This window comes from Pleurodeles waltl, chromosome 3_1, assembly GCF_031143425.1.
Source record: "Pleurodeles waltl isolate 20211129_DDA chromosome 3_1, aPleWal1.hap1.20221129, whole genome shotgun sequence".
Classification (NCBI taxonomy): domain Eukaryota; kingdom Metazoa; phylum Chordata; class Amphibia; order Caudata; family Salamandridae; genus Pleurodeles; species Pleurodeles waltl.
In genome coordinates this window covers 840,749,484-840,777,380 of record NC_090440.1, presented here as the reverse complement: position 1 = coordinate 840,777,380, position 27,897 = coordinate 840,749,484, and the positions used below count along the sequence as shown (strand labels likewise).

At 44.4% G+C, this 27,897-nt stretch overlaps 1 protein-coding gene across 2 annotated transcripts in view; it reads right to left on the bottom strand.

The window, feature by feature from the left end:
• Positions 1-27,897, bottom strand: part of UEVLD (UEV and lactate/malate dehyrogenase domains) — a 185,250-nt gene that overhangs the window by 32,428 nt on the left and 124,925 nt on the right. For both annotated transcript variants that reach the window (XM_069223760.1, XM_069223761.1), the window contains one exon: positions 14,879-15,002. In XM_069223760.1, the coding sequence (XP_069079861.1) occupies positions 14,879-15,002 (124 nt within the window). The remainder of the gene's footprint in view (positions 1-14,878; positions 15,003-27,897) is intronic.

Here is a 27,897-nt window from a genome sequence, read left to right as displayed (position 1 = left end):
TGTTCAACCTGAGGTTGAGGCGCAGGGGGTTCAGTACTCACCATGAGAGTCTCTAGTGTGACGTCAGTGATTCCAAATTCGAACTCTGGGTCGGGTTCAGAGATAGCCTTGACAGAGAACACTTCTTATTCCGTTACCAAAGCTTGAGGATGTTGTTCCTCACTTCTGTCTTGATGCCCAAAAAGGTCAGAAGTGGCCCTGGTGGTCTTCCGCTGCATCTCGAGCCAGAGTTCCAGATGGTCTCTTAGACTCTCCTCCCAACGGAAGGAGCACCAGACCTTGCAATCCGCCTCCCTGTGGTCCAGTGACAAACACAGGTTACAGACCTGATGGGAGTCGGTCCACGGATATTTGGCATGACAGAAATGGAAAGGCATCCATTCCATTACCAGAAGGGCATTCTACAGAGACCCTGCTGGAGACTGACTACGAAGGTCCCAAAGGGCGAGACCCTGTGGGGGCCACGATGGAAGAGCGTCAACTCACAAAGCGGTTATTCTTCAATACGCAGATGGGAGAAACGCGAGGAAGGTAGAGTGTATTAGGAACCGAAGAAAGATTGGACACCGGTCTCGACACGGAGTGCAATCACACGCATCTAAATCCAACAGCAGAGAGAAAACAATCTAACAATGGAGTCGATGCCCACGTGAAGTATCACTGAAAAGGAGAATTCAATCTACCTCATGACTCGAAACACTTCTTTGAAGAAAAACAACCTGCACACATTCGGACCCAGCACTAGATGGCAGGATTATGTAGAACGTGTATCTACAGCCACACATGCCACAACATATATCTCCAATGCTGAAAAAAACTAAGAGGGAACTGCAGTACTGACTCCCCTTCCACAGTCCGCAATGGGCAGAGAGGCACAAGTTAAAATGACGATAATCCCCCTGTCCTATAGGCTATCCAAAAGACCACTACAAGTTGTCTCCCTAGTTCTTTCAGGAGATAAACTTGATGCTCAGATGTACTTGATAGTTACAGACACAAGAGGGAACCAATATATGAGGTCCGTGGATACCAGCAAAAACACAAGGAAACTTTTGGGGGGAATGGATTCACTGGAGGGGTTTAGTGGAGTAGCCCTGCAGCAAACTTCAAAAACTTCGGGTAGGGTTGGACCATGAGGACTGCAGTTTCCGAAATCTGATTATGTACACAAAATATGTGTGCAAAAAGCATATTACTGAGACACTAGAATGCTTAAAACGTTTTTCATCTTATAATGGTGTTTTAATATCGGAATACTGGGAAATAAGAACTTTTGGGGAGGCAGAGGTGTGGGAATTCAATTTTACTTGTGTAATGACCTTACCTTGGTGGGAATTTTGTTTTCCATATTTCTGCATTTTGCACACAACCATCTAGGCACAATAGTATGTTTTCTAACATGCTTGGAACTGCCTTTATGCAATAACTACCCTTCTGAGTTTGGGTCAGCGCATGATGCTTTATAGGTAAGTCTCTCAGGGGACATTTAAGGAGGGTGAGGGTGCGCAGACATTCCAAAGGCAAACCCGTTCACACCCAACCACCACTCGCGGCATTACAATATGCCTTGTGAAACAAATTCAGTTAATAACTGTAAAATATTCTTCTCCTTTCAATCATTCTAGTAATTAATTGTACATCAGTGGTCAGGCCACCTTTCTACTTAAACAGGATACAATAATTATAATGAAAAAGGAATACCTTGGGCAACAACAGTTTGATATACTCCATTGATCACACAGAACATGATAGGAAAGAGAGCTGCTTGGAGAATAACAAAAGAATGCACTTTCTAGGCAATACTATGTAACAGTTATTTCGCTTTGGTGTATTGTTCCGTAATTTATCAATTTATTGATTCAATATACACATCTTGTTTTTAACTAATACTTGACTCACCTCTATAATAACCTCATTCTTGTATAGGAAACCCCTGACATTATTATAAAATATGATTTATTACCTCTTCCCAAGCTGGAAAACATACTGTGCTGTCTCTGTGTACATTTGTACTTATTTGTCATTTAGTGGACCCAGTGAACGATTTGGAAGTCAATAACCCTTTCTCAGTAGCCTAGACTGAACACTCTGCTATCCCGATCATCTTTAAATTTGTTTTTGCCCCAGCAAAGAAGCAAGCAAATAACATCAACAAAGGCAGACCCTGGAAAAATGTCTGTCCCTCATTGGTGGGTAAAGATCCCTGCACCAAAAGTGGAGACCAAAAGTGTGATTCAGTTGTAAACGGTCCTAAAGATTGAAATGGCTATCTGTTAAATCTCAATAAAACTGTTACTGATTACTAAAATGAATTGTTCCCTTTGAAATCACTAAAGAAAACCAATCTTCAGAAAGAAAACCCTTGGTTCACACCCGGAGTAGTCAACAGCAAAGTAGAACTCTGTAAAACTGAGAACACTGGAGCAAAACGTATAGGGCTCAGTCCAAAATACATTTTATAGATAAAGCGAGGACATCATAAGGAAATTAGTGTGGCCATACCTAATTATGTGAATAACCATCTAAGACAGACACCCAATTTTACAAAAATAACTATTCCAAATTATCACAGAATTACAGGAACGAGAAGTGTGTAACCTGGACTGTCCATTATCTACTACCTTTTGTGAAAGACTCAAATTTTATCAAGAAAGTCCAAAACATTAGTGAAAACATAGAACCTGTCTTAGTTCTATTACCAGAAACTGCATACCGCATTACTGTAGCCAGTGCACTTAAAAAAAAAAAAGAAAAAAGTAAGTCAACTACTGACAAATTCACAAACGTCCCAGAAGCAGTTCAAATTGCCTAGAACCACAATAGTTTTCCTCGGGCTCCAGGCTTGACCTACGTACTACAAATCTTTTCAGCTGACACTCTTTTATGGGTAAAACAAGCCACTCCATGAAATCTATCACCTTGCCTACTGACAAGATTCAGGATGCAAAGAAGAAAACAGCTGTGCAGTTGTTGGCCCCCTAAACTATGGAACGCTCTTCCATTTAAAATATGAGCTTCCCCTAATGAACTGACTTTAAAAACAACTGAGAACGTTGCTTCTTTAGTCCTGGTAAACAACTATGCTCCTTTCCTCCCTTCTGTGTGCCAGCTGGAAGCGTAGTGGCGTCTGTTAGACAGCTGTGCTATATAAATGATTCATTCATTTATTGAAGTTATCCTGAATTCAAGGTTGACCCAAGTAGTCATTGCAGAAGTATCTGTAAATAATAACAAAATAAACGTGTTTATTCTGATAAATATGTATATACATAAAGATAAACTCTTGGAAAGAGGATGGAAATTTTGAATCTATGTTAAATAACTCAGTGAGGAAATATGCCAACTTCATTCTGGTTATGCAAAATTGTTTCTCACCTATTAAAACGACCTACTCATACAATATAGTGCACCCGTGGCCAACTTGCCAATCAGGGCTGGGTCGAAAGAGGCAGTTATCCTGGACAACTGGCTCACCACAAATGGGTTAATTCGTTTGGTCGCTTTTCTAATGATGATCCAACGGTGGCAACTTTTTAGTTTGGCCTTCATTGCTGCTAAATTGCCTACATATGTGTGCTTGTGTGGCAGGTTGCCATTTTTAAAGACCTTACTGGACTACAAGGGTGGTGATCACTGGGTAAGCTAGTCAAATTTACCCTTCTGAGATGGGCCAGCACCAGAGAAAGATCTTTCCCTTTGCAGCGAAATATCCCAGAAGACTCACCATACGTTTGTATTCTCTACAACTTCGACATCTCTCGTTTTTTCAAGTTTCCGACTTTTCAGAAATGGACTCTCTACTTTTTAAGGATAAAATTGTATGGTATACTTAGTTGATGGATGTGTTAGCCTTTATACAAATTCCTGTACAACTGTATCCTCAAGTGTCGAACTGGAAACCTGGGGCACCTTTTCAGGCTTACCATGGTCCATCTTGTAATAAATAAAACATAAGCTTCCGAAAGCACACAAAAATATAAGCAATGCCCCTCTCATGTAACTAAAAATTTAGTTACTAGGCTAACCAATGACTACAAACAGCATATAAAAGGGGAAAACTGATTTTTTTAAATAATTGCTTAGGGGAAATGATAGAGGCTATACAGTCTGGTGAAAAAAAAAAAAGAAATTGGGAAACTAGTAACATTTTCAACTGTTATCCAGGTGTACTTCCATGTATGATACCAGAAGGCACATGGATTGGTCATGTGGATAGTCTATATAGTGCACATGCATTGCATGTTTCACCTCAGCCCGAGTTTGAGGGTGATGATCTCATTAAGCTGTTTTCAATTAAAATTACAGCTCTGAAATTAAGGAGAGCTGCCTGCCCCAATAATACTCTCATGATTACTAATGAGACAAATGGTGGGCAAAAATATACATACAATTGTTTCAACTGGTAGCTAAAACTAGCTTAATACCTGACTCAAGGAACGTTTCTTTTTTGAAGTCCACTTTGAAAAAACGTGATGGAAGAAATTAAAGATAAATAAGTTTGTTGGATGTTTCAGAAAAAGGTTTTCCTAAAACCTATTGGCACACCCAGAAGAGTGGGTTTGGTATAATTTGGGTCGTGCTTCATGAGGGTCACTGACCACAGTTTAGCCTTTTGAGCGATCATTAAGAAATCATTAGAACTGAATCAGAGACTGTGCTGTTGATTTATTGACTTCTGCACAGCCTTTGATACAGTTGAAAGAGGTTGTATGTGAGAGTAGATTAGAGGATGGAGAATGCTCAGTAGTCTTTCATCACTAATTCAGTCACAGCATACTTCCTACTGGGCTCAGATCAAATTAGATTAGTCGGACTGTCTCTTTAGTACAAATAAAATATGGAATGGCATGCATTAAAGGCTGCGTTTTGGCGCCTTCCTTGTTTAGTCTATTTGTGGCAGATTAGTCCTCCTGTCAAAAAAATTACCAACTCTATTTTCATCTTAAGTGGGCACCACCCATATTTCATGCCTCCTTTATGCAGATGACCTAATAACTTTACATTATACTGCAACAGATCATCTGAGAAAACTAGGGGCCTCATTATGACGGTCAAGGGCAGACCACCGTCAAAGGGGCGGTCTGACTGCGACATTATGACCTTGTTGGAGCAGATATGCTAATATGAGAATATTCTAATGATTTGCGTATACATACTAATGAGAAATAATGACAAACGAAACTAATAATTGAAATTAACGTGCATGAGTAAAATGTGCCCGCGGGGAGTGGTCACCATAAATGTTAACACGTACTAAAATAATGTGAATTATAAACATTTTGTATTACTATGCCATAACTGATCATATAATCTATGTTTTATGATGCTTCGTATCCTCAACTTAGCCGAACTAGAGGCCTGGTAGGCGCTGGGCCTTGCTTGCTTAACTGTGAAGATGCGATGAGGTGCCGAGGACTAGAACTGGAAAAAAGGAACTTGAACTGTACAGAGTTCAGATAAGCTCTGCTAGAATTTTCTGCAATGTACCTGCGGACAGGAGACAATCAGAACAAATTGATACAATTTTGTGTAGAGTAGGCTAAATGTACTTTCCCAGGACTTGAACAATGGAAGCACTGAGTAAAAGACTGTGGGCAACAATTTTGTTACCTGAAGAGCCGGATGATGTTCTTATCGACAGAAGGACCAATCATATTAATGGAACTTGATGCTTGAACCGACGCAAACAAGTGGTAAACAAAAACTACAGGTTAGAATCATAACCCCTGATGAGGTTGACCAATTAGCAATTTGTGGGACGGACTGAGAGACCCTAATAAAAAGTCATGACACAAGAGGGGAAGTCAGAGCGGAGAGGCGAAAGTTGATGGCGTCGGAAGACGCTGTCCAAAGTACTGATAATTGGGCTTACTCTTTGTGGGCCTGATACTTGCTGATGACCTGGATATGAAGACTGACTCGTTGCTGATCTATCTTGGATAGGTAGCTATAAAATGTTGACTGACTAATGTGTACTTTTTCTTCTAGGCACCAACTGTGCTGTTTTAAAATGTTTTTCTCTCTTCAATAAAAAAATTCTCCAAATTAACGTTTTTTTGACTAAGTTGTTTTCGCATGAAAACTCACATGCTGATGCTAATTTGAGATAGGTAAGCTGACAAGGGTGACTCAATGGTGACGGTAGACTGACTGACTTGCATTGCTGAATTATCCAATGTTTAAGAATTCGCTGACTTATGTTTATGATTGTTTTTACTTATCAATAACACTTGGTGAAATTGTTGCTCATGATGCTAATAAAGTTTGATTAACAACAAAGTTGAATTAAAGGTTTTTGATTAGAATTGTAACAAATAGGGAATCAAAACGATTAACCTTTTTGAGAGTGATGTTAAGTTTACTTACTAAGGGCAAGGGGTGCTAGCAACCATGACGAACGTGCCACGGTCAGACCACCGTCACTACCACTTTTTGGCCGCCTGGCAGTGCCGGCAGTCTCAATCTGCCACAGCAGCATTGCAAGCAGCGCTGCCCCGGGGATTACAACCCCTCTCTCTGCCGGCGTTTACATGGCGGTTCTACTGCCATGTGAATGCTGGTGGAGACTGGGTGCCGGTGGCCCCAAGGGGCCCCTGCACTTGGCATGGGCAGTGCAGGGGGGCACCCTGGCCAGCCCCATTGTGCAAATCACTGTCTGCTGGTGCACCTGATGCACAACAGCATTGCCTCTGGCTATGTTATGAGCTGGCGTCAATGTTGTTGTGCGTTTCCCGCTGGGCCAGTGGGCAGAAACTGTATTTCCACCTGCTGGCCCAGCGGGGGACTCATAATAGAGGCAGCAGGAAGGTGAACACACTGGCGGTCTCCTGACCTGCGGGAGATGGCGGGTGGCCTTTTCCGCCCGCCAGACTCCTAACTAATGAAGGCCTAGATGTCTTCACAACATATTGTAAGGAAAACCTTTTAAAAATAAATTTAGAGAAAACAAAGATCATGGGTTTGGCACAAAATCCCCAACTTCCAGTGGTCATTTGATGGCCCCAAAAAAAAATTCCCACATGTACCCAAGGATACATTTTACCAATAATTTGAAACAGGGTCAACATACGAAGATAGCAAAGATGAGATTTTTTCTGCAAGCTTGGTCCTTGTGATATTTAATTATACTTACAGTGAGTTGTCATGGCACCATTCTTGAAAGCTTGCACAAGTAAAATTCCTCCCTTGGTCATAAATGGGTAAGAAGTATTAATTTTGAAATTTTGAAACACCTGGGAGCACCCTGAGAGTGCTGCATTGAAACACATACTCAATTTACAAAAAGGAACCATGGTTCAAAGTATATGTTGTGAAATAAATCTAATGGCATGGAGGCACATGGCACGTTTGTCTTTTTTGAGACTTTTTAATAAATATTTCTTGTACAAGACCCATACAAAAATACAGCAAATAAGTTGGGGAAAAAATCCAAACAAGTGAAAGAAAGTGGGTGGTTGAGTTTTGGTTAAATGGGTCTATAATTTTAAAACTAATCACAGCAGCTTTTGTCTGTAGGAACCTGGATCCAATTTCCAAATAATGAAAATGTCACTTACCCAGTGTACATCTGTTCGTGGCATCAGTCGCAGTAGATTCGCATGTTCTGCAATAGCTCGCCATCTGGTGTTGGGCCGGAGTGTTACAAGTTGTTTTTCTTCGAAGAAGTCTTTCGAGTCACGGGACCGAGTGACTCCTCCTTTTGTCTCCATTGCGCATGGGCGTCGACTCCATCTTCGGTTGTTTTTCCCCGCAGAGGGTGAGGTAGGAGTTGAATTGTAGTAATAGTGCCCATGCAATGGAGTGACTAAGTATGCACCTATTTAAGGTTGAGATGATACATATATAAATAATTGAAGGTAACTTCCAAACTGCTACAGGCTCCCGGGGAGGCGGGTGGGCACATGCGAATCTACTGCGACTGATGCCACGAACAGATGTACACTGGGTAAGTGACATTTTCAGTTCGATGGCATCTGTCGCTGTAGATACGCATGTTCTGCATAGACTAGTAAGCAGTTATTTCCCCAAAAAGCGGTGGATCAGCCTGTAGGAGTGGAAGTAGTCTGAAATAATGTTCTTAATACGGCTTGACCTACTGTGGCTTGTTGTGCGGATAACACGTCTACACAGTAGTGCTTGGTGAATGTGTGAGGCGTAGACCATGTGGCTGCCTTACATATTTCTTGCATTGGGATGTTTCCTAGAAAGGCCATGGTAGCACCTTTCTTTCTGGTTGAGTGTGCCCTTGGTGTAATGGGCAGCTGTCGTTTAGCTTTAAGGTAGCAGATTTGGATGCATTTAACTATCCATCTGGCTATACCTTGTTTTGAAATTGGGTTTCCTGCATGAGGTTTTTGAAATGCAATAAAGAGTTGTTTAGTCTTTCTGATGTTTTTTGTTCTGTCAATGTAATACATCAATGCTCTTTTGACATCTAATGTATGTAGTGCCCTTTCAGCTACGGTATCTGGCTGTGGAAAGAACACTGGAAGTTCCACTGTTTGATTTAGATGGAACGGTGAAATAACCTTTGGCAAAAATTTAGGATTGGTCCTTAGGACGACTTTATTTTTGTGTAGTTGTATAAAAGGTTCCTGTATTGTAAACGCCTGAATCTCGCTTACTCTTCTTAGGGAAGTAATGGCGATGAGAAATGCCACCTTCCAGGTTAGGAACTGTATGTCGCAGGAGTGCATGGGTTCAAAAGGTGGACCCATAAGTCTAGTTAGGACAACATTTAGCTTCCATGAAGGAACAGGTGGTGTTCTTGGTGGTATAATTCTCCTAAGGCCCTCCATGAATGCTTTAATGACTGGTATCTTATATAGGGAAGTTGAATAGGTAGTCTGCAGGTATGCAGATATTGCTGCAAGGTGTATTTTAATGGAAGAGAAAGCTAGGTTAGATTTTTGTAAGTGAAGCAAGTAACCCACTACATGTTCTGGAGTTGTGTGTAATGGTTGTATTTGATTAATATGGCAGTAGCAAACAAACCTCTTCCATTTACTTGCATAGCAGTGCCTGGTGGATGGCCTTCTGGCTTGTTTTATGACTTCCATACATTCTTGGGTAAGTTGTAAGTGCCCGAATTCTAGGATTTCAGGAGCCAGATTGCTAGATTCAGCGATGCTGGATCTGGGTGTCTGATCTTTTGGTTGTGCTGTGTCAACAGATCTGGCCTGTTGGGCAATTTGATGCAGGGTACCACTGATAGGTCTAGCAGCGTTGTGTACCAGGGTTGCCTTGCCCAAGTTGGTGCTATCAATATGAGTTTGAGTTTGCTTTGACTGAGTTTGTTTACCAGGTAAGGAAGGAGAGGGAGAGGAGGAAAAGCGTAAGCAAATATCCCTGACCAGTTCATCCATAGGGCATTGCCTTGGGATTGTTCGTGTGGGTATCTGGATGCGAAGTTTTGGCATTTTGCGTTCTCCCTTGTCGCAAACAAGTCTATCTGAGGTGTTCCCCAGAGTTTGAAATAAGTGTTCAGAATTTGGGGGTGAATTTCCCATTCGTGGACCTGTTGGTGATCTCGAGAGAGATTGTCTGCGAGTTGATTTTGGATCCCTGGTATAAATTGTGCTATTAGGCGAATTTGGTTGTGAATTGCCCAATGCCAAATCTTTTGTGCTAGCAGGCTTAACTGCGTGGAGTGCGTCCCCCCCTGCTTGTTTAGATAATACATTGTTGTCATGTTGTCTGTTTTGACGAGAATGTATTTGTGAACTATTATTGGTTGGAAAGCTTTTAGTGCTTGAAAAACTGCTAGAAGTTCTAGGTGATTGATATGCAGTTTTGTTTGATGTACGTTCCATTGTCCTTGTATGCTGTGTTGATCGAGGTGTGCTCCCCACCCTGTCATGGAAGCATCTGTTGTTATTACGTATTGTGGCACTGGGTCTTGGAAAGGCCGCCCCTTGTTTAAATTTATGTTGTTCCACCACAGAAGCGAGAGGTAAGTTTGGCGGTCTATTAACACCAGATCTAGAAGGTGACCCTGTGCTTGAGACCACTGTGATGCTAGGCATTGTTGTAAGGGCCTCATGTGCAGTCTTGCGTTTGGGACAATGGCTATGCATGAAGACATCATGCCTAGGAGTTGTAATACCATCTTTGCTTGTATCTTTTGTGTTGGATACATGCGTTGTATGATGGTGTTGAAATTTAGAATTCTTTGTGGACTTGGAGTGGCTACTCCCTTTGATGTGTCTATTATGGCTCCTAGGTATTGTTGTACCTTGCGCGGCAGAATGTTGGATTTTGTAAAGTTGACGGTGAACCCGAGTTTGAAGAGGGTTTGTATGATCTGATTTGTGTGATTTGAGCACTCTATGAACGAATGGGCCTTGATTAGCCAGTCGTCCAAATATGGGAACACATGTATTTGCTGCCTTCTTATGTGTGCAGCGACTACCGCTAGACATTTGGTAAAGACTCTTGGTGCGGTTGTTAATCCGAAAGGCAGTACCTTGAATTGGTAATGTATTCCTTTGAATACAAACCTTAGGTATTTCCTGTGCGATGGGTGTATTGGTATATGGAAATAAGCATCCTTGAGGTCTAAAGTTGCCATGTAGTCGTGTAGTTTTAGCAATGGCAATACTTCTTGTAGTGTAACCATGTGGAAGTGGTCTGATTTGATGAAAGTGTTCACTACTCTGAGGTCTAGGATTGGTCTCAGCGTTTTGTCCTTCTTTGGTATCAGAAAGTACAGTGAGTAAACTCCTGTGTTTATTTGTGTGTTTGGCACTAATTCGATTGCATTCTTTTGCAATAGTGCCTGCACTTCTATCTCCAGGAGATTGGAATGGTGTGTTGTTAAATTTTGTGCTTTTGGTGGTATGTTTGGAGGGAATTGTAGAAATTCTATGCAATAACCATGTTGGATAATTGCTAGAACCCAAGTGTCTGTAGTGATTTCCTCCCATGCTTTGTAATAATGACCTATTCTTCCCCCCACTGGTGTTGTGTGGAGGGGGTGAGTGACATGTGAGTCACTGTTTAGTAGTAGGGGTTTTGGGGCTTTGAAATCTTCCTCTATTTCTAGGGAATTGCCCTCCTCTATATTGTCCCCGAAAACCTCCTCTATACTGTCCCTGGTAACTGGACGGTGTGGCTTGTGAGGTGCTGGCTTGTGTGCTTTGACCCCGAAACCCCCCTCGAAAGGGCGTTTTACGGAATGTGCTGTAATTCCCTCTGCTCTGCGGGGAGTAGAGTGCGCCCATGGCTTTGGCAGTGTCCGTATCTTTTTTGAGTTTCTCAATCGCTGTGTCCACTTCTGGACCGAACAGTTCTTTTTCATTAAAAGGCATATTGAGAACTGCTTGTTGAATCTCTGGTTTAAATCCAGACGTTCGGAGCCATGCATGCCTTCTGATAGTTACAGATGTATTAATTGTCCGTGCAGCTGTATCTGCAGCGTCCATGGAGGAGCGGATCTGGTTGTTGGAAAAGGTCTGTCCCTCCTCAACCACTTGTTTTGCCCTATTTTGTAAGTCCTTGGGCAGATGTTCAATGAGATGTTGCATCTCGTCCCAGTGGGCTCTGTCATAGCGCGCAAGTAGTGCCTGGGAGTTCGCGATGCGCCACTGGTTTGCAGCTTGTGCTGCGACTCTTTTACCAGCTGCATCGAACTTGCGGCTTTCTTTATCTGGGGGTGGTGCATCTCCAGATGTGTGAGAGTTGGCCCTTTTCCTAGCTGCTCCTACAACGACAGAGTCTGGTGGCAGCTGTGTAGTGATGAAAACCGGGTCTGTAGGAGGCGCCTTATACTTTTTTTCCACCCTTGGTGTGATTGCCCTACTTTTGACCGGCTCCTTAAAGATGTCTTTTGCCGGAGCATACCAGGGAGCATAGGCAGGCTTTGGTATGAGCTGTGGGTGGAGGAGAGTGTGTTGAATAAAAAATCATCCTCGACCTGTTCTGAGTGGAGGCTTACGTTGTGAAATTGTGCTGCTCTAGCCACCACTTGAGAATACGCGGTGCTGTCTTCTGGTGGAGATGGCTTCGTAGGGTATGCCTCCGGACTGTTATCTGACACTGGGGCGTCGTATAGGTCCCATGCGTCCTGATCTTGGTCACCCTGGCTCATGGTGGTGTGAGCTGGGGAGTGTGATGGAGTTTGTGCTGGTGAGACGTTAATCACGGGTGGAGGAGAGGGTGGTGGGGTAACTCTTTTCACCACTTTTGGTTGTGGTGTCTGTTCAGTCTGGAACTCCAACCTTCTCTTTCTCCTAATGGGGGGAAGGGTGCTTATTTTTCCTGTCCCCTGCTGTATGAAGATACGCTTTTGCGTATGGTCCACATCAGTTGCTTGTAGCTCTTCCTCAAACCTATGCTTCTGCATTTGGGAGGTTAGCGAGTGCTCTTCTGTATAAGAGCCTGAAGCTGGGTCGCTTGCAGTTTGTTTCGGCATCGAAACCCTGTCTGCGTGTTTTTTCGGCTCCGAGGTGACTTTTTTCTTTTTCGGGGCCGAAACCTCTCGGCGTCGATCTGTTTCGGTGCCGCTGTCTCGGCGTCGAGCCGTGTCCACACCGGCATCTCGGTGTCGAGGCTTGTCTCCAGCACTTTCTCGGTCCCGAGAAGGCTGCGTGCCGGTGTCTCGACCGGAGTCGGACGACCTCGGCACTGTTTGGGCCTTTTTCGGTGCCGACGGTCGGTCACCGAATTTATGGGTGGAGCCATGGCCGGATGGCAGTGGCGTCCCCTGGGCCTTGTAAATGTTTCTCTGTGTGGTTTTCGACGTCTTACTCACGGTTTGTGTATCGTCGAATCCTTCGGAGTCTGAGTCTTGGATCGAGAAGGTACCTTCCTCTTCCTGTTCCTCGAACTCCCGTTGGGCTGTCGGTGCGGACGCCATCTGAAGTCTTCTGGCTCGACGGTCTCGGAGTGTTTTTCGGGACCGGAACGCACGACAGGCCTCGCAGGTGTCTTCGCTGTGCTCAGGTGACAGGCACAGGTTGCAGACCAAGTGTTGGTCTGTGTAGGGGTATTTATTGTGGCATTTGGGGCAGAAACGGAACGGGGTCCTTTCCATCGGCGTTCTTCAGCACGCGGTCGGGCCGACCAGGCCCCGACGGAGGATCGAAAAACTACCCCGAAGGGCACCGGAGCTCTTCGATCTTCGATGCGGTGTGGAATCTAAGTACGCCGATCCCGAACGCAACAATACCGACGAAAATCTTCCGAAATTAGCTAATTTTCCGTTCCGAAACTCGGAGCGACAGGAACACGTCCGAACCCGATGGCGGAAAAAAAACAATCGAAGATGGAGTCGACGCCCATGCGCAATGGAGACAAAAGGAGGAGTCACTCGGTCCCGTGACTCGAAAGACTTCTTCGAAGAAAAACAACTTGTAACACTCCGGCCCAACACCAGATGGCGAGCTATTGCAGAACATGTGTATCTACAGCGACAGATGCCATCGAACATATAGTTTCAGAAATTCTGCTAAACAAGTGTCCCAAAGTTTGGAAAGGAACTTTTTTATCTAAGTAAACAAAATGATGGTTACTCTTAAGACACTGGGTTGTGCAAATCATTTTCTGAGCACACTACCAATTTACCCGACCGCACAGAAGTTCTTAAGATCTGTGTTGACTGCAATCCAATTTTATATGAAGGCACAGGAAAAAAAAGTGTCTTCTTATGTTCTTTAAATACCAAATGTTTCATACGCCATGTTCTTATTTACTGTCTGTTTGGATTTAATTACTTGAAAAAAAGCTTTTAAACCCCTCTTTTAAGACGAAAGGAAACTGCACTTTTAGCAAATATACATTTTTTGGATCTTGCAATAGGTACTGCAGGATTTTTAAGACCAGTTACTAATAGATGTATTGGTTAATATAAGTTTTAAGTATTTTTTCCTTTTTGTACTACAAGATTGTATATATTGTACTGTTTATGAGCATGCTTTTAGACAAGTGTTGCAATAAGTTTATATCTACTACTACTACAACCCCACAGGCAGGACTGACTTCTGCTTTGGGTAGGTTTTGTAACAGGGATCAGAAGCTGCTTGTCTGAATTTTCTGGAGAGAAGAGCAGCTATTGCCACACACAATACATTAAAACAGAGGAACCATTACACTACCTGCAAATTATTGCACAAAATCCAAACATGCTCCCTATTTTTGACTGAAGTTTATGCACATCTCCAAACTTAAATAAGTTTCCTAGATGTAATTGCCAGCTGTGGTTCTCCCTTATCTGAGGCCTGATTGATCAAGTCATCAACTCTGACTATCCTGTCACATATGGGACCACACTCTGGTCACAGATTGTGTACACCTCTCACTGTTTTTCTTGTGTGGTAGCCTGCCAACATTGACTAATGAATCCATTGAAGAACTCTAGGGTTGGATACACATGAGCGCTTAAGAGTAGTACTAAAGGAGTACTCTTTTACGCACTCTTAAATGCCTTTGTGAATCGGTCCTGAAACATCCAACTCTCTATTAGTAAAAGTGCTGAGATGGCAAGGTACTTTTTATTGGTACTTAATGAACATTTTGTGATAATTTTCATTTTATATGTTTTGAGGCTAATTCACAAGGTATGTAAAAGTGTAGTTAAGGAGAAATATGTTAGATATAGGAATGCTACAGATGTATTACTTTATGTACTCCAAAATACCTTTGTGAATAGGCCCACTATATGCAGTTTGAAGGTCATAGGTTTGAATGGCGCCAGAATACTGAGGTTTACGCAACCCCTACAGAAGTCTGTTTTTTTCCTATGTTACATTAGAACAGACACATTTCCCCTGAGTGGTATGTCAGTATAATATGCAACAACAGCACAATATTAGCAAGGCACAACATTATCATAATTTCAAGGTTGAATGCAACATAGGAAAACATCAGTGTGAATGTATACCTTTGCAAGAGTTGAAACAGAATGAATTTTCCTTTTATTTTTCACTATACTGTCAACCAGATCCGAGACAGACAGGCCAACAGACCATGATCTTTGACCTTTTGCCTTAAGAATTTCTGTGGCTCTGTAGATGGGAAAGAAGAGGTCAGATAATTTTGTGCATGAAATTGAGTTATGTTAAATATATATTCCTTTAGACATAAACAATATTCAAAATTATTTTTAAGTCAACAATGTCTCATAGCAACCTTGTGCTCTCCCTTTCCCATTAACAGATCACCAAATGCAACAAGTTACATTATTATTCAGTGCTTATAGTGATAGCTAAAAAATACAAACGCCAAGATAATATATTTCGTACTTCTTTTAGTTTATAACACAGCGAGAGGATGTCTTGATCACAGTGATCCACCAGAGCTAAAATGTGGATTAAAAAACTGCAGCAACTTTCGATACACAGCAATATTACGAATGGATTCCACCTGGACGATTACAGCCAGATTCTTACGGACGGGCCCCATTTATCTGTCAGCTATGTCATCTCAGTCACTTTGCCTCTGCCAGGTCTCACCATGCTGTTGCCCAAAAACAAATCAATATTCAGAACTTGAAATTGGTGTGTTTAGATCTAACAGCCTTTTTGCTACTCTTCAACCGTGTACTTGAGACTGACGTTCAGCACTAATACAAGAGCAGTGCTTAATTTAAAAAAATTAAAGGACCAGGGCCCACAGTTTTGCTCAGATGCCTGCAAGTAGTGCTATCGAAGGTTGGGATACCAGATACCAAGTCTGTATTGTCTTGATTCCACCTCAAGCCTCTTTCATCCACTAACAGACACTCACTGTCTTTTTATCTCACTCTTGCAGGTTCTTTTCATTTATGCTTTCTCCTTTTCTCACAGTTTTTCTGTCTTTCTCTTCATCCTTTTTCTCTTGCTCTAGATCAAAGCCTGGCGTTTATTTAAAAGTAAAAAATAAACGCCAGTCCCAAAGAATGAGTACCAGTGGGCTCCACCTGCAACCACCGGCTCAAATTAAGCACTGCACTAGAGCAATTCTTTTTGCACCAATTCTTCATTTCAGTTATAAGTGAAAAACACAGTACATCTCTACAGTGTAAGCAGAATGTGGCTGATGTTTTGTTGGACAGAAACATATATCTTATGACAAGGAACCTGGAGTGTAACAATATCACAACCTACTCTGAGTCCCCCTTGTGTCTCTAGTATGTCCAGTAGAATCTGCCGGCCCAGCTGAGAAGAGCAATGTTTTAACAAATCTGTCTTCTTATCTAAGCCTTCTGGGCACTGAATGAAAGAGGCTGTGCTTCTGTGCTACGGCCGTTTTTGGTGCTACAGTGTATTTTTGTAATCTGCTCACTGATGCCTACCCATGCGAATGAGGTCAATAATTGTGTTAGCCCTCTTCTTGTCTGTCACTAAAGCCTTCCCAGCACATCTGAAGGTGACCCCCTACCCCACAGAAGATAAAGGACCTCATTTAGGCTGCCTGTGCGACCTAAACCCTGCCGCTATTATGGATTCCCCCCTGGGCTGACGGATGGAAACAGTGTTCCCGCCCGCCGGGGAACAGGGCCTTAAAATTGCAGTTGGCTCCAAATGGAGCCTGCGGCAATGTGGCGGTGCAGCGGGTAGGGTAGTAGTGGCATGCGCGATGGGGCTGTGCATGGGGGCCCCTGTACTGCCCATGCCAAGTGCATGGGCAATGCAGGGGTCCCCCTGACTCCCCCATTCCACCAGCCTTTCCATGGTGGAGTTTACCACCATGGACAGGCTGGCGGATGGGGACTCGTAATCCCAACTCCATTGCTGCCCATGTGGATTACAACCACCGGGACCGCCAGGCTGCAGGCAGCTTCGCGGTGGTTTGACCTTGGCGGCTCTGTCACGGTCATAATGTCGTGGCCGGACCGCTACTTAGGGGGCCATTAGACCGACAGGGTCGCGGTTGGAGAGCCGCCAAAGTCTGGTATCTTTGCTTTCTGGTTCGGCAGGGATCCTCATTCTGAAGAATGCATTTTTTTTTTTTTTTTTTACTGAAAGTGTTGATTCATCCAAGTCCTTCCTCCATGTTCCCTTTGACCCTCTTTTGGCCAATAACTTCTTGTTCTGGTACCTTTGATATCCATTAGTGAAGAATTTACAATCATTGCCCGTAGGAGATACCCCATAATGGCCTACTCTGTCTGTACAAAGCTACTAAAGATGTTGTTAAGTCTTTTTAATGGCATTTTAAATGTTGTCAAAACTTTCTTTATTGGTTTATGGATATATCAGAAGATTATCCATCTCAAATCCCATCATCATGTAACAGAGTAGTTATTGTAATCATCAGTTTCTGTCAGGTAAGGGAATCTTCCATTAAGCAATACAGATTCTTCTTATATTGTGGTCAAGAAAGCTGCATCATTGAACTAACATTTCACCCAAAAACGTCCCTACTTCCAAAACAATGACCCTTAAAACTAAGGTACATGGGTGTGTCACAATCCGGCATATAGAAAATGGCATACGGTGAGAGGGGCCAGTGGGAGATCCCTACTCAGAGGCAAATTTAGCAGTGGTCAACACTATTAGTATTGTAAGAGGTGAAGTGCCCTCGTACATGAAGGGCATGCACATAATGAAAGGCCTCTAGAAAGATATGTCACCAAGGGACCCCAAATGTACTCAAAGTTTTTGTAGTTATCAAAGAAAATATCCGTCATCCTTTCCGTCTTAACAGCCTGACCAGAGTCTGGCGTGCCACTAAGGGAGTGATGAAGCTTCCTTCCTCTTCCAAGCAGATGCTCGTGCAAGCTTTGCTGCATCAAGTCACAGTCACATAATTGCCCGGTCACCAGAAGTCTGGCACTTAAGAGAGTCATCCCGCAATCCTAACAAAGTAAGGGGTGTCCGGGATCGGGTATCCAAGAATGTCTTTAATTTGAGCTAATATCTCAGTCCAGCATGGGGGAATGGTTGGGCACCCCAAATGTACTCAAAGTTTTTGTAGTTATCAAAGAAAATATCCGTCATCCTTTCCGTCTTAACAGCCTGACCAGAGTCTGGCGTGCCACTAAGGGAGTGATGAAGCTTCCTTCCTCTTCCAAGCAGATGCTCGTGCAAGCTTTGCTGCATCAAGTCACAGTCACATAATTGCCCGGTCACCAGAAGTCTGGCACTTAAGAGAGTCATCCCGCAATCCTTACAAAGTAAGGGGTGTCTGGGATCGGGTATCCAAGAATGTCTTTAATTTGAGCTAATATCTCAGTCCAGCATGGGGGAATGGTTGGGCAATCCCATCATATGTGCCGAAAGTCCCCAGTAACTCCCATCCCCTTCAGCACAGCTCTGATGTGCCTGGGAATATATATTTTTTCAGCATGTTAGGGCAGAGGTACTAGTTGAAAAGTGCTTTATAATGTGCCTTTCTCATACCTATAAAATAAATGAACTTGGAAAATACCCACCAGAATATGCGCCACTTTGCTTCACGGATTATCACATCTAGAATTTACTCCCAAAAGCGATGTGGAGTGGCTGCGGGTTGGTAATTGTGGTAAGCAATAAGGAGTACAAAAGGAGATGCAACATCTGGAACTTCCCATCTAGAAATTGTTCAGTATGGGTAAGCTCTTTGGTGGCGACTGCACTAATGTCTGGGTGGAGTACCTAGTGTTTTACTTGTGTGGAGTGATAGTGTACAGAGTCTGGAAGGTGGAAGTCCTGCTGACAGTGCTCGAAAGTGAGGACGTCCCAGTTGTGAAAAGGATCTTAAATGGAAAGACATCCCCCTTTCCTCCAGGAGTCGAAGGGCCAGGCTGAAGGGCGGGAGTAAATGCTGAGTTATAAGGAATCAGCGCGAATGGAGAAGGGAAAGTGGCCCATTCTGCAGATCTGTTCACTTCATCCCAAACTTTAAGAGACATTTTTGTGGTGGTACACAAGTATGCATTAGGAGGAAGATCTTCCTTCGGTTTCCACAGCATATTCCATATATATTTCCACTGCCACCGCACTATCCATGTGCACCCAATATTCGGGGGGTAATTTGAATACCCAAAGAGGTGAGTCCTTTTTAGCCAACAGAAATGGGGTGGTTGCCACTAGAGATTCCATGTCAGGAGTGGTTAGTCAGGTTGAGTAGAAAAAATGTGTGTAGGTTAATACGGAATCCTGCCACCTCTTCATACAGTCGCAATTCAACTTGTAGCGCTTCCAGCAAGGGATAGGGGAGGTGAGTGTCAGCAGCACATCCTCTGTGAATAAGGGGATTTTATGCTCTATCGATACAAAAGTAAGACCTCGAATGGAGGGTGTCATGTCTATTTTGGGCATTAGGTGTTCAATACTAAGGGCAAATAAAAGTGGGAAAGGGGACACACCTGTCTTGTCCCTCTACCAAAACAGAAGAGGTCAGAGCCCACTCCATTATCCAAGACCTGAGATCATGGTGTAGCATAGTTAACCCCAATCATGGCTATGAATTGGTCACAAAAGCCAAAGTGCCGTAAGGTATGGAATAGAAAGGACCAATCCACCCAGTCAAAAGCTTTCTTGGTGTCTAACATTGTTGGTATAGATTTTTAGTAGCTTTTTGGACCACGTGGATCACCTTTTGCAAATTGTCATGCTTTTGCCTTCCTTTGATCAAAGCCGGACTGATCCGGGTGGGTCAGACATTATATCGTCATGTCTGCAAGCTAGTATCTTCGAGTACAACCTAGCGTCCTGGTTGAGCAGCACTACTGGCCTGTAAAAGCCACAGGACCGTGGGTCTTTCTCCAGTTTCGGAATGATCAATACCGGCGCTTCTTTATTGACATTTTTAAAATCCAAGGATTATCAACAAAATTATTCTATCATCATCTGGATAAGCATTCCTATTGCGATTTAAACTTTTGAAAAGGTACAAGCTTAATTCTCTGCTGGCACTACCGTAGAAAAGGATAGGGGGCAGTATACAACTCTCCAAATTGGACAGCGATAAAAGCCTCCATGCATATATCAGATTCTCTACGTCAATGGCATGCAGGAAATATTGTGGCTCCATTGCATGCCTGCACACTTGAACACCTGCTAAAAATACAGAGGCACTCATTTAGACTATGTTGGCCTGTCCTTGGGTCCACCATGGCAGCAGAGAGACCTATGCCTCTGCCAAGGTGAAGACCTACAAAAAGATTTTTTTTTTTACTGTTATTTATAATTTGTCGATAGAAACATTAAACAAACAAAACAAAAAGAAAAAACACAGATTGCTACCATTACTTCAAGACAGACATTACAACCTTTTACGGGGTATGTGTGTGTGGCAAATAAACGGATGTCATCCGGGTTCGATACTGCATGTACCCCACTGTCCTCTATTCACCACAGTCTTTGCAAGTGACCACCCCGCAAATGTGCTATGTTGGGACTGGGTCAACAGACGTCAGATAATTACGCAGGGGCTGCCATATGTTTTTGGGACGTGATGTGGGTGGTTTAAGATCTGTGTATAATTTACTAGTGGTATCGCAATAGATAAGACTGTGTAGCCATGCTCCCGCCGTAGGAGTTTTTTTATTGCACCAGTGTGTGGAAATCTCCTGTTTCGCTAGTAGCATGGCTAGCGCTGTACACTGTCTGACAGATTTCGGGACGTCTGCTACATAACCCATAAGTGCGAGCATAGGGCAGGGATCCAGTGTAACCTCTATCATTAAAGATATTTTGCTAAAAATATCCTGCCAATATTGCGGGCATGTGTATGTCATATGTGCAAAATCTACCAGGGGTGCCACACATTTAGGACAGTTCAGTGAGTGTGTGGGGTCCAGCTTGGCTGTGGCTGCTGGCGTTACATATAACCATCGTAAGAATTTGTAATGTATAACTCTGTGGCAGTAGTTCATAGAGAATAATCGAGTTTGTAAGCAGCATGCCACCCATATTTTATCTGTGATCAGTCGTCCTATTTCCACCTCCCAGGTGGCCCACAGCTTGGCGTCATGGGTTGGTAGCAGGTTAAGGCACATGTGATATAGGCGAGATACCAGTCTGTCCCCTTCAGTATCTGTAATCATGACAGTCAGGGGCTTAAAGACATCCGGCGCTAGGGGATATGTGGGAATCAGTGCCTCAAGGTGCTTTGGAGGCGCCGGAGTACAAAGTGGTCCATGTTGATCGCAGTGGTGAACCTTGCATCCTCTGTGCTTGAAAACACACCCTGGAACAAGTCGCCAAAGGTGTGAAGGGAAAATCTGGATAGTGTATGTTCGATAAGTGTTTCTCTCGTAATAGGGAGACATGCATTATTTGGTAATGGGGACGAATATGGATGGTCCACGTGGAGAAGTCGGGTCAGTTTGCGCCATGCCCAACAGGTGGTCGAAACTGTTTGTATGTCATTGGGGTCTAACGGGTATCCATGCGGGAGGAGAGAGCACAGGGGGACGGGGGAAACCAGGTCCCTTTCGTGTATGCTGAACTGCAACCTGGCGTCTGGGTGGTACTAGCGTGATGCAAAATGACCTCATGTGACTATATAATACAATTCGAAGTGTCGAACTCCCAACCCGTCACGTTGATAGTGAAGTGTCAATACATCCCAACGGATCCTGGGGCACTTATCCGCCCAGGTTAGTTGTGTAAGGAGTCTCCTAAGTTCCAATATTAATGAATTATAGAGTGGTAAAGGAATGTTAGTGAACGGATATAGAAATCGGGCAAGGACAATAATGGCTATACAGCCCACCACAGATAGTGGTAGGCGGACCCATCTCTCTACCTGTGTGGACAATCTGTCTAGGGCAGTCCCATATTTAACTCGAATCACTTGGTTCTTGCTCTTATGTATATACATGTCCAGATGTTTGACGTGTTCATGACACCATGTCAGCGGAAAAAATGATCGGCCAGGTGATGTCTGGGTGGGAAGAGTTCAGATTTGGACCAATTAACTCGTAGCCTAGAATAGGTATTAAATCGGGCCACCTCTTGTAAGACTGGGTCTAATTTGTCCATAGGGTTCCTTAAGAACAGTAGTACATCGTCTCCGTATAACGATTGTAGTCCTATATGTGTTTCTTGGAGGTGACGCACCAATGGGTCCACGGCGATAATAAAAAGAAGGGGGGACAACGGGCACCCGTCGCTTGCCTTGCGAAATCAAAAATGGCGGGGACGAAGTATCGTTAATTCTGAATCTGGCTTTTGGCTCAGTATATAGGAGTTTAATTAGGGAAAGGAAGCTGCGGGGGATGCCCAGCTTATGGAGAGTCATCATCAGAAATGGCCACTCCAACGAGTCAAACGCCTTCTCCGCGTCCAGAAGTGCCACCACGGCACGGACCGCGGGGGAAACTCTATTAAGTGTGGCGAATAATGTACGAGGGTTGATGGCCGTTGACTGCTGTGGGACAAATTCTGATTGAGCTGATGAGATAGCGCTATCCACCAGTAGGGACAGTCGCATTGCTAGTAGCTTATCCAGGACTTTGTTATCACAGTTCAACAGTGAAATGGGCCTTTAGGAGCCGCATTTTGTTTGGTCTTTGCCTGGCTTGGGCAGAAGCGCAATTACTGCGTCTCTGAGTGTTGGTGTTAGTACACCAGATTCCAGTGCCTCGGTGTACACTTCCAATAAGTGTAGTGCTAGTATGTTCTTGTATGCCTCGTAGAAGGCACTGGTGAAACTGCCAAGCCCAAACCATCCAAAGCTTCTATTGCGCAGACAATTTCTTCACATGTGAATGGTTCACTCAAAAACTGTTTTTGTGCGTTCGTGAGCCACACCATGGCTTCTTCGTCAAGATATTGTGTCAGGCAATGTTATCAACGTTTTGGTTGGAAGTATATAGCTGCATGTAGTAGACGAGAAATTTGGATTGTATCCCTGCGGTATCGGTTATGTGAATGCTGTCCGCAGCGTACAGTTAAGGTATATGCGGGGATAGCTCTGGAGTATCTCAGTAGGTTTGCCAGGGTGCAGCCCGGTCGCTCCCCCTCCCCATACCGCCGAGCGCTAGCATACTTGCCTAAGTAATATGGGATCCATCTATGCTTGCGCTTTCTGCACCCTGGACAGACTACTGCGGATATCATGCAGGACTCCTGCGTGCTTCACTATTCAGCCCCCTCCTCACATATGGTTTGAAGGCTTCCCATAAGGTGGCGTAAGAGGTCACTGTACCTTTATTTAGGTCAAAGTACTCTGTAAGCGCTTTTTGTAGTTTGGAGTGAAGGAGCATGTCTTGTAATGCTGAGGTGGGAAATCTCCATCAATGCTCTCGTTGAACTGACTGCGGAATCCTACAGGAAAGCTTGAATGGGGAGTGGTCCGACCAAGTGTGCAGAGATGTGTGATGTGGCCCACCCAGAGTGCAGTGGTATTCAAGAGTAGCCAGCAGTCTATTAGTGTCTATGTGTTATGTGGAGCCAAACAAAACGTATAAGCCAAGGTATGCATGTTTTGTATGCACCAGGGGGATCCTGTAGCCCGTGGCCCTCACAGATGTCCCGCAGGAATTTCAAAGATTGAGGTTTGATGGTGGGGTATACCGCTGTGGTGTCACGTAGTGCGTCCAGAATCATATTAAGGTCTCCACACATAATAATGTGGTCTGCTGCCTTTTGGTGTATTTGGGACAGCAGGGCTTGGACAAAATCAGGGTCGTGTGTTCGGGGCATAACCATTAACCAACAGGACCTGGTGTCCATCCAGCGATCCTGCCACTAATATACATCTGCCCTGTTTGGAGATTGGATGGAACAGCAGGTTCCTATGTACCAATGTACAGATCCCACTGGAATATAAGCTATAACAGGAGAAGTACCTGTGCAGACCCCAACTAGCTACAAATTTGTGTGAGTCTTGTGGCGGGAGATGAGTCTCTTGTAAAAATGCTATCTGTGCCTGTGTTTACTCAGGTATTGCAGCACTTGCTTGCTTTTGGGGGGACTATACCTCCTCTAATATTCCAGGACATAAAGACGGCCTCCAGGTCAGCCCACCCGCCAGATTTACATTATGCCATGTATATGGATGTATGTGTGTGTACGATGCATTATAAGTATTAGCCTTCTGTGCAAGAAAACATTAATTTGTAACTGATAAACAACAGTTATGCAAATCACTGTTCCGCCCCCCCACCCACACCCAGCAATAAACTGCCCAGTAAATCCCCAACAATAAAACAGATAGAACACACAAAACAAAACCAGCAAGACAGCCCCCCAAAAGATGGTGTGTGGTATCAACCATGGGGGGACGCAACACTATTACGGGCATCTCCTCACTAAATCAGGATCTGTCTGCGATAACTTTCTAGATGAGCCCAGCGCGCCAACCCGGTGTGCTATCTTTTGTTTCTTTTAGCGACCCATTCGTACTTTCTGGATGCTTGTACGCCAGGCCCATCAGCGGTTGCACTCCTGGGGCCCAGTTGGTTCGGCCGAGCTACTCTTCCGGAAACACGTTCATATTGGCCGAGTTGTGTCTCGGGTGGGGAACGTACGGGCCCATCTCCTGAGCCCCTATTACGGTGTTTGGCAATGTTAGTACAAAACTCCAGAGCGTTGGAAGGGTTCTCCAAGATGCTTGCCTTACTATTAAAGTCAACTCGCATTTGCCCTGGATATAGCATTCCATATCGAATGCCTAGCTTACACATTTGTATTTTAACCTCCCTAAACTTGCGCCACGTTTCTTGGACAGCGATTGTGAAATCAGAGAATATTGACACTGACATACCCCGGATACTGCAAGGGGCCTTTCTTTCTTGGCAGGTGTAGGGCAGCATTGCCGTCCCTGAAATTCAGTATGAAGGCCAAGATTGGTCTTGACGCTGCATAGGGCATGGCCCTAGGGTCTTGTGGGCACGTTCCACCACAAATGTAGCGGTGAAGTTGTCACGGCCTAGCATTTCAGTTAACAGGGTTTCTTATGAAAGTGTCTAGGCGGCCTGTGTTTGTGGATTCCACAATTCCCAGGATACAGATGTTGTTACGTCATCCTCGGGCTTCCAGTTCATCATTTTTAATTGCGACCATGTGGAGCCTATTCTCCAATCATTCAAGACATGTCTCTGCTTTGTTAGCTCCATCGTCATACGATTTTTGACTCCATGGATTCTGGTGCCTTGCCTGTCTATTCTGTCCCCCATATTATCCAGTCGGGACACAACTGTGTCAAACTGGACATCTAGCTCCCGGAACACGAAGCGCAGCTCCGCCATGACTGCACCCACATCTTTTGCCGCACCATCCCTCTCAGCCATGTTTCCGTCTACCAAAGTGACCTGGCGTGACCACTCGAATGTGAGCTTTTTTTGCTTGTAGTCCCTCCTAACCATGACCGTCGCATCATGGACTGCTGTGTGCAGCTCTGCTGGCTGCCTCATCAGTCGAATGTCCCCAGAAGGCCAATCTCCAGTCTGTAGCGGTCTGCACACCACATCTCAGCGATCTCCGGGTGCCATTTCAGTGCGGGTAACCACTATGTTTTTCCCGCTTATCCTGGTCTGTCTAAACACATGGCTGCCAGGGTGGTGGGAGGGTGGTTGGGGGAGCCGCAAATCTAGATTAGGGGTAGACGCTGCTGATGACTGGAGTTTTACATTTTTAAAACTATGCGCAGTAAGGCAGTATTAGCACCTATAGGGGAGCCCCACTCTATTCCATCCAGGCCTCACCCGTGATCTTCCAGCAATGGCTACCACCTATGCCTCTCACTGGCAGGAGTCCACCCTGCGGATATCAGCAGGCACTGCCAGGCTGCATCGCGTGGCCCATCTGCCTGGCGCTCAAGGCTTGCTCGCAGGCCGTCACTGCGTGGCCTCTGGAGTGAGGGGCAGGGAGCAAAGGTCTTGTCGAATCATGCAGTATACAAATGGGGCGGCAGTGGAGACCCGGTTCCCCAGCCGGTCACGGAGAAACCGCCCAGCACTTCGGGCCGCACGGCACTCCAGCCCCTTCCCCTGGCTCACCCGAGGCCCCTGCTATCGCAGGGCCTCTGGAGCTCGAGGCAGGATGGGGATGACCCCCAGCGGTCCTCCGGCCACACAACTCACGCCGGCCCTGCACTTCTCTCACATGCTTTCCAGTCTGCCCAGCCGATCAGACCGGTCCGGCACCGGTCCACCTATACGCAGCAGGCTTCCTTGCCGTGGATGGAGGAGAATACCCGTCGGAGCTTCAGTACCTAGCGGCCATGTTGGTCACCAGCATGGCTCTGCCCAAAGACCTACAAACATAATTGGAGATCTCCACCTGTCTGGTGAAGATCCTTGTGTCACTAGCACAGCCAACATCACAGTAGCTCACTGAAGGCACTGAAACTTGCTGCGCGGGCACCATGTTAAATCCACCCACTAAGCAAAGTTTTTCCATCTTCAATAACAAACTCCAGATGTAGTCCCGAATAATAAAAAAGTAGATTGGATCATCTGTCCTAAATTTAATGGATTATCTGAGGTATTTTGAATCAGTGGGTGCCGGTCAAAGGTTTCCAGTATTGGAGTCAGCATAGGCTCCCCCACCGGAAATATGGTGGTTTGCTTGACTCTAGACAGAGCAGGAGAACAGCAACTTTGGCAAACAGGGCATTCACCCCATTCATGATGTTTATGAGTTCTTTGAATGTTTCTGTCTCACAGATGATCTTTTTTCTCCATCATTTGATTTAGATTGTTATTAATTCCAGCTGTATGTCTGAACAGATTGATCTTTGCTTTAAATGAAAGTCATGTCTTAGCTAGGCACTAAACTGATGACACAATGACTATGTCTAACAACTCTGTTCTTATCTCTTGTATCGCTATTCAACTAAGTATGTCTCCCAGGTTAGGCCTAGAAGTAAAACTAATCTTTGATCATCATATTTTCTTAAGTAGATCAGCTTTCAGGATACCTCCCCTTGGTGAGCCAGATACAGTGTGGTCAGAATGTTACTTCTGCCACCGAACAACCTCACTCCCGCTACCATGGCCTCAAAAGTAGCCCAAATATCATTAGAATTTTAACAGCAGAAGTTCTCTGTTTGGGTTTAGTCAATCTCTCAAAAAGGCTTCATCTACAAGTCAAATGTCAGTTCTTTTCTATAAGTGCCAGACCCTCCAGCTATCGCAGACTGCTGGTTCCACCTGCTCAATGTTATGTTTCAAATATACTATTAAATCTGTTGCACATTTTTGGAATTTAAGGTTGCTGTCTTCCTTTGAAAGAGCTATAATGTTGCCGGTGTTAGCACTAACAGATATTTTCTATCTCCTGAAGTTTCCTCTTGTCATCCCCTACTTGGGTGGTAAAAGGGCTGGCAGAGTCTACTGGGCTACAACCGTTGTGGTTAAGGGCATTTGCCACTGGTGACCTAGGATCAGTCCTGCTACGGCTGAACCAAATGGGACAAATACACCTTTTCAACAAAAGGTAGCGAGGGCAAGCAGTCAAAGGCTTCCTAGGTGAGGTGAAGGGCTTGGTTAGGGTGGGGCGGAGGGGTCAGTTTTATTCAATGTGGGGACCAAGAGCTCAGAACTCAACAGTCAACTAGCAGACACAATAAGATAAGGTCCATCTCATTACAAATCTTTAATAAGAAAGTAATGTAATCTCACAGCAAAACAGACTGCTACAAAAATTGAGAGGAATCATCATTATAGGTGTTTAGTTTTTTAGTCTCAGTTACAATCATCAGGAAGGCGTTACAACCCCTCTTGATGCCTCTACCTAATCTAGATCACTAATGTACACTGCCCCTCAGAATGATCCGGGAATAGGCACAAATCAGGCAAATTTGCATATCACTTCTATTTATTCCACTGGTTAAATGCAAAACCCAGTTCAAAATTTCTCACCAAAGATGTTCACTTGAGCAAAAACCTTTAGGTCATTCCTCCAGATTCCTCTGTGCAGATTTCATCCCTTGTTCCATTTGCAGGTAGGTTCCCCTTTACCTACTCAATGTTTGTCGCAAATCAAGTGGTGTGGCAGGCCCATCTCATGTCCCAGCTCTTCAAAGAAGCAGCTTTTCACT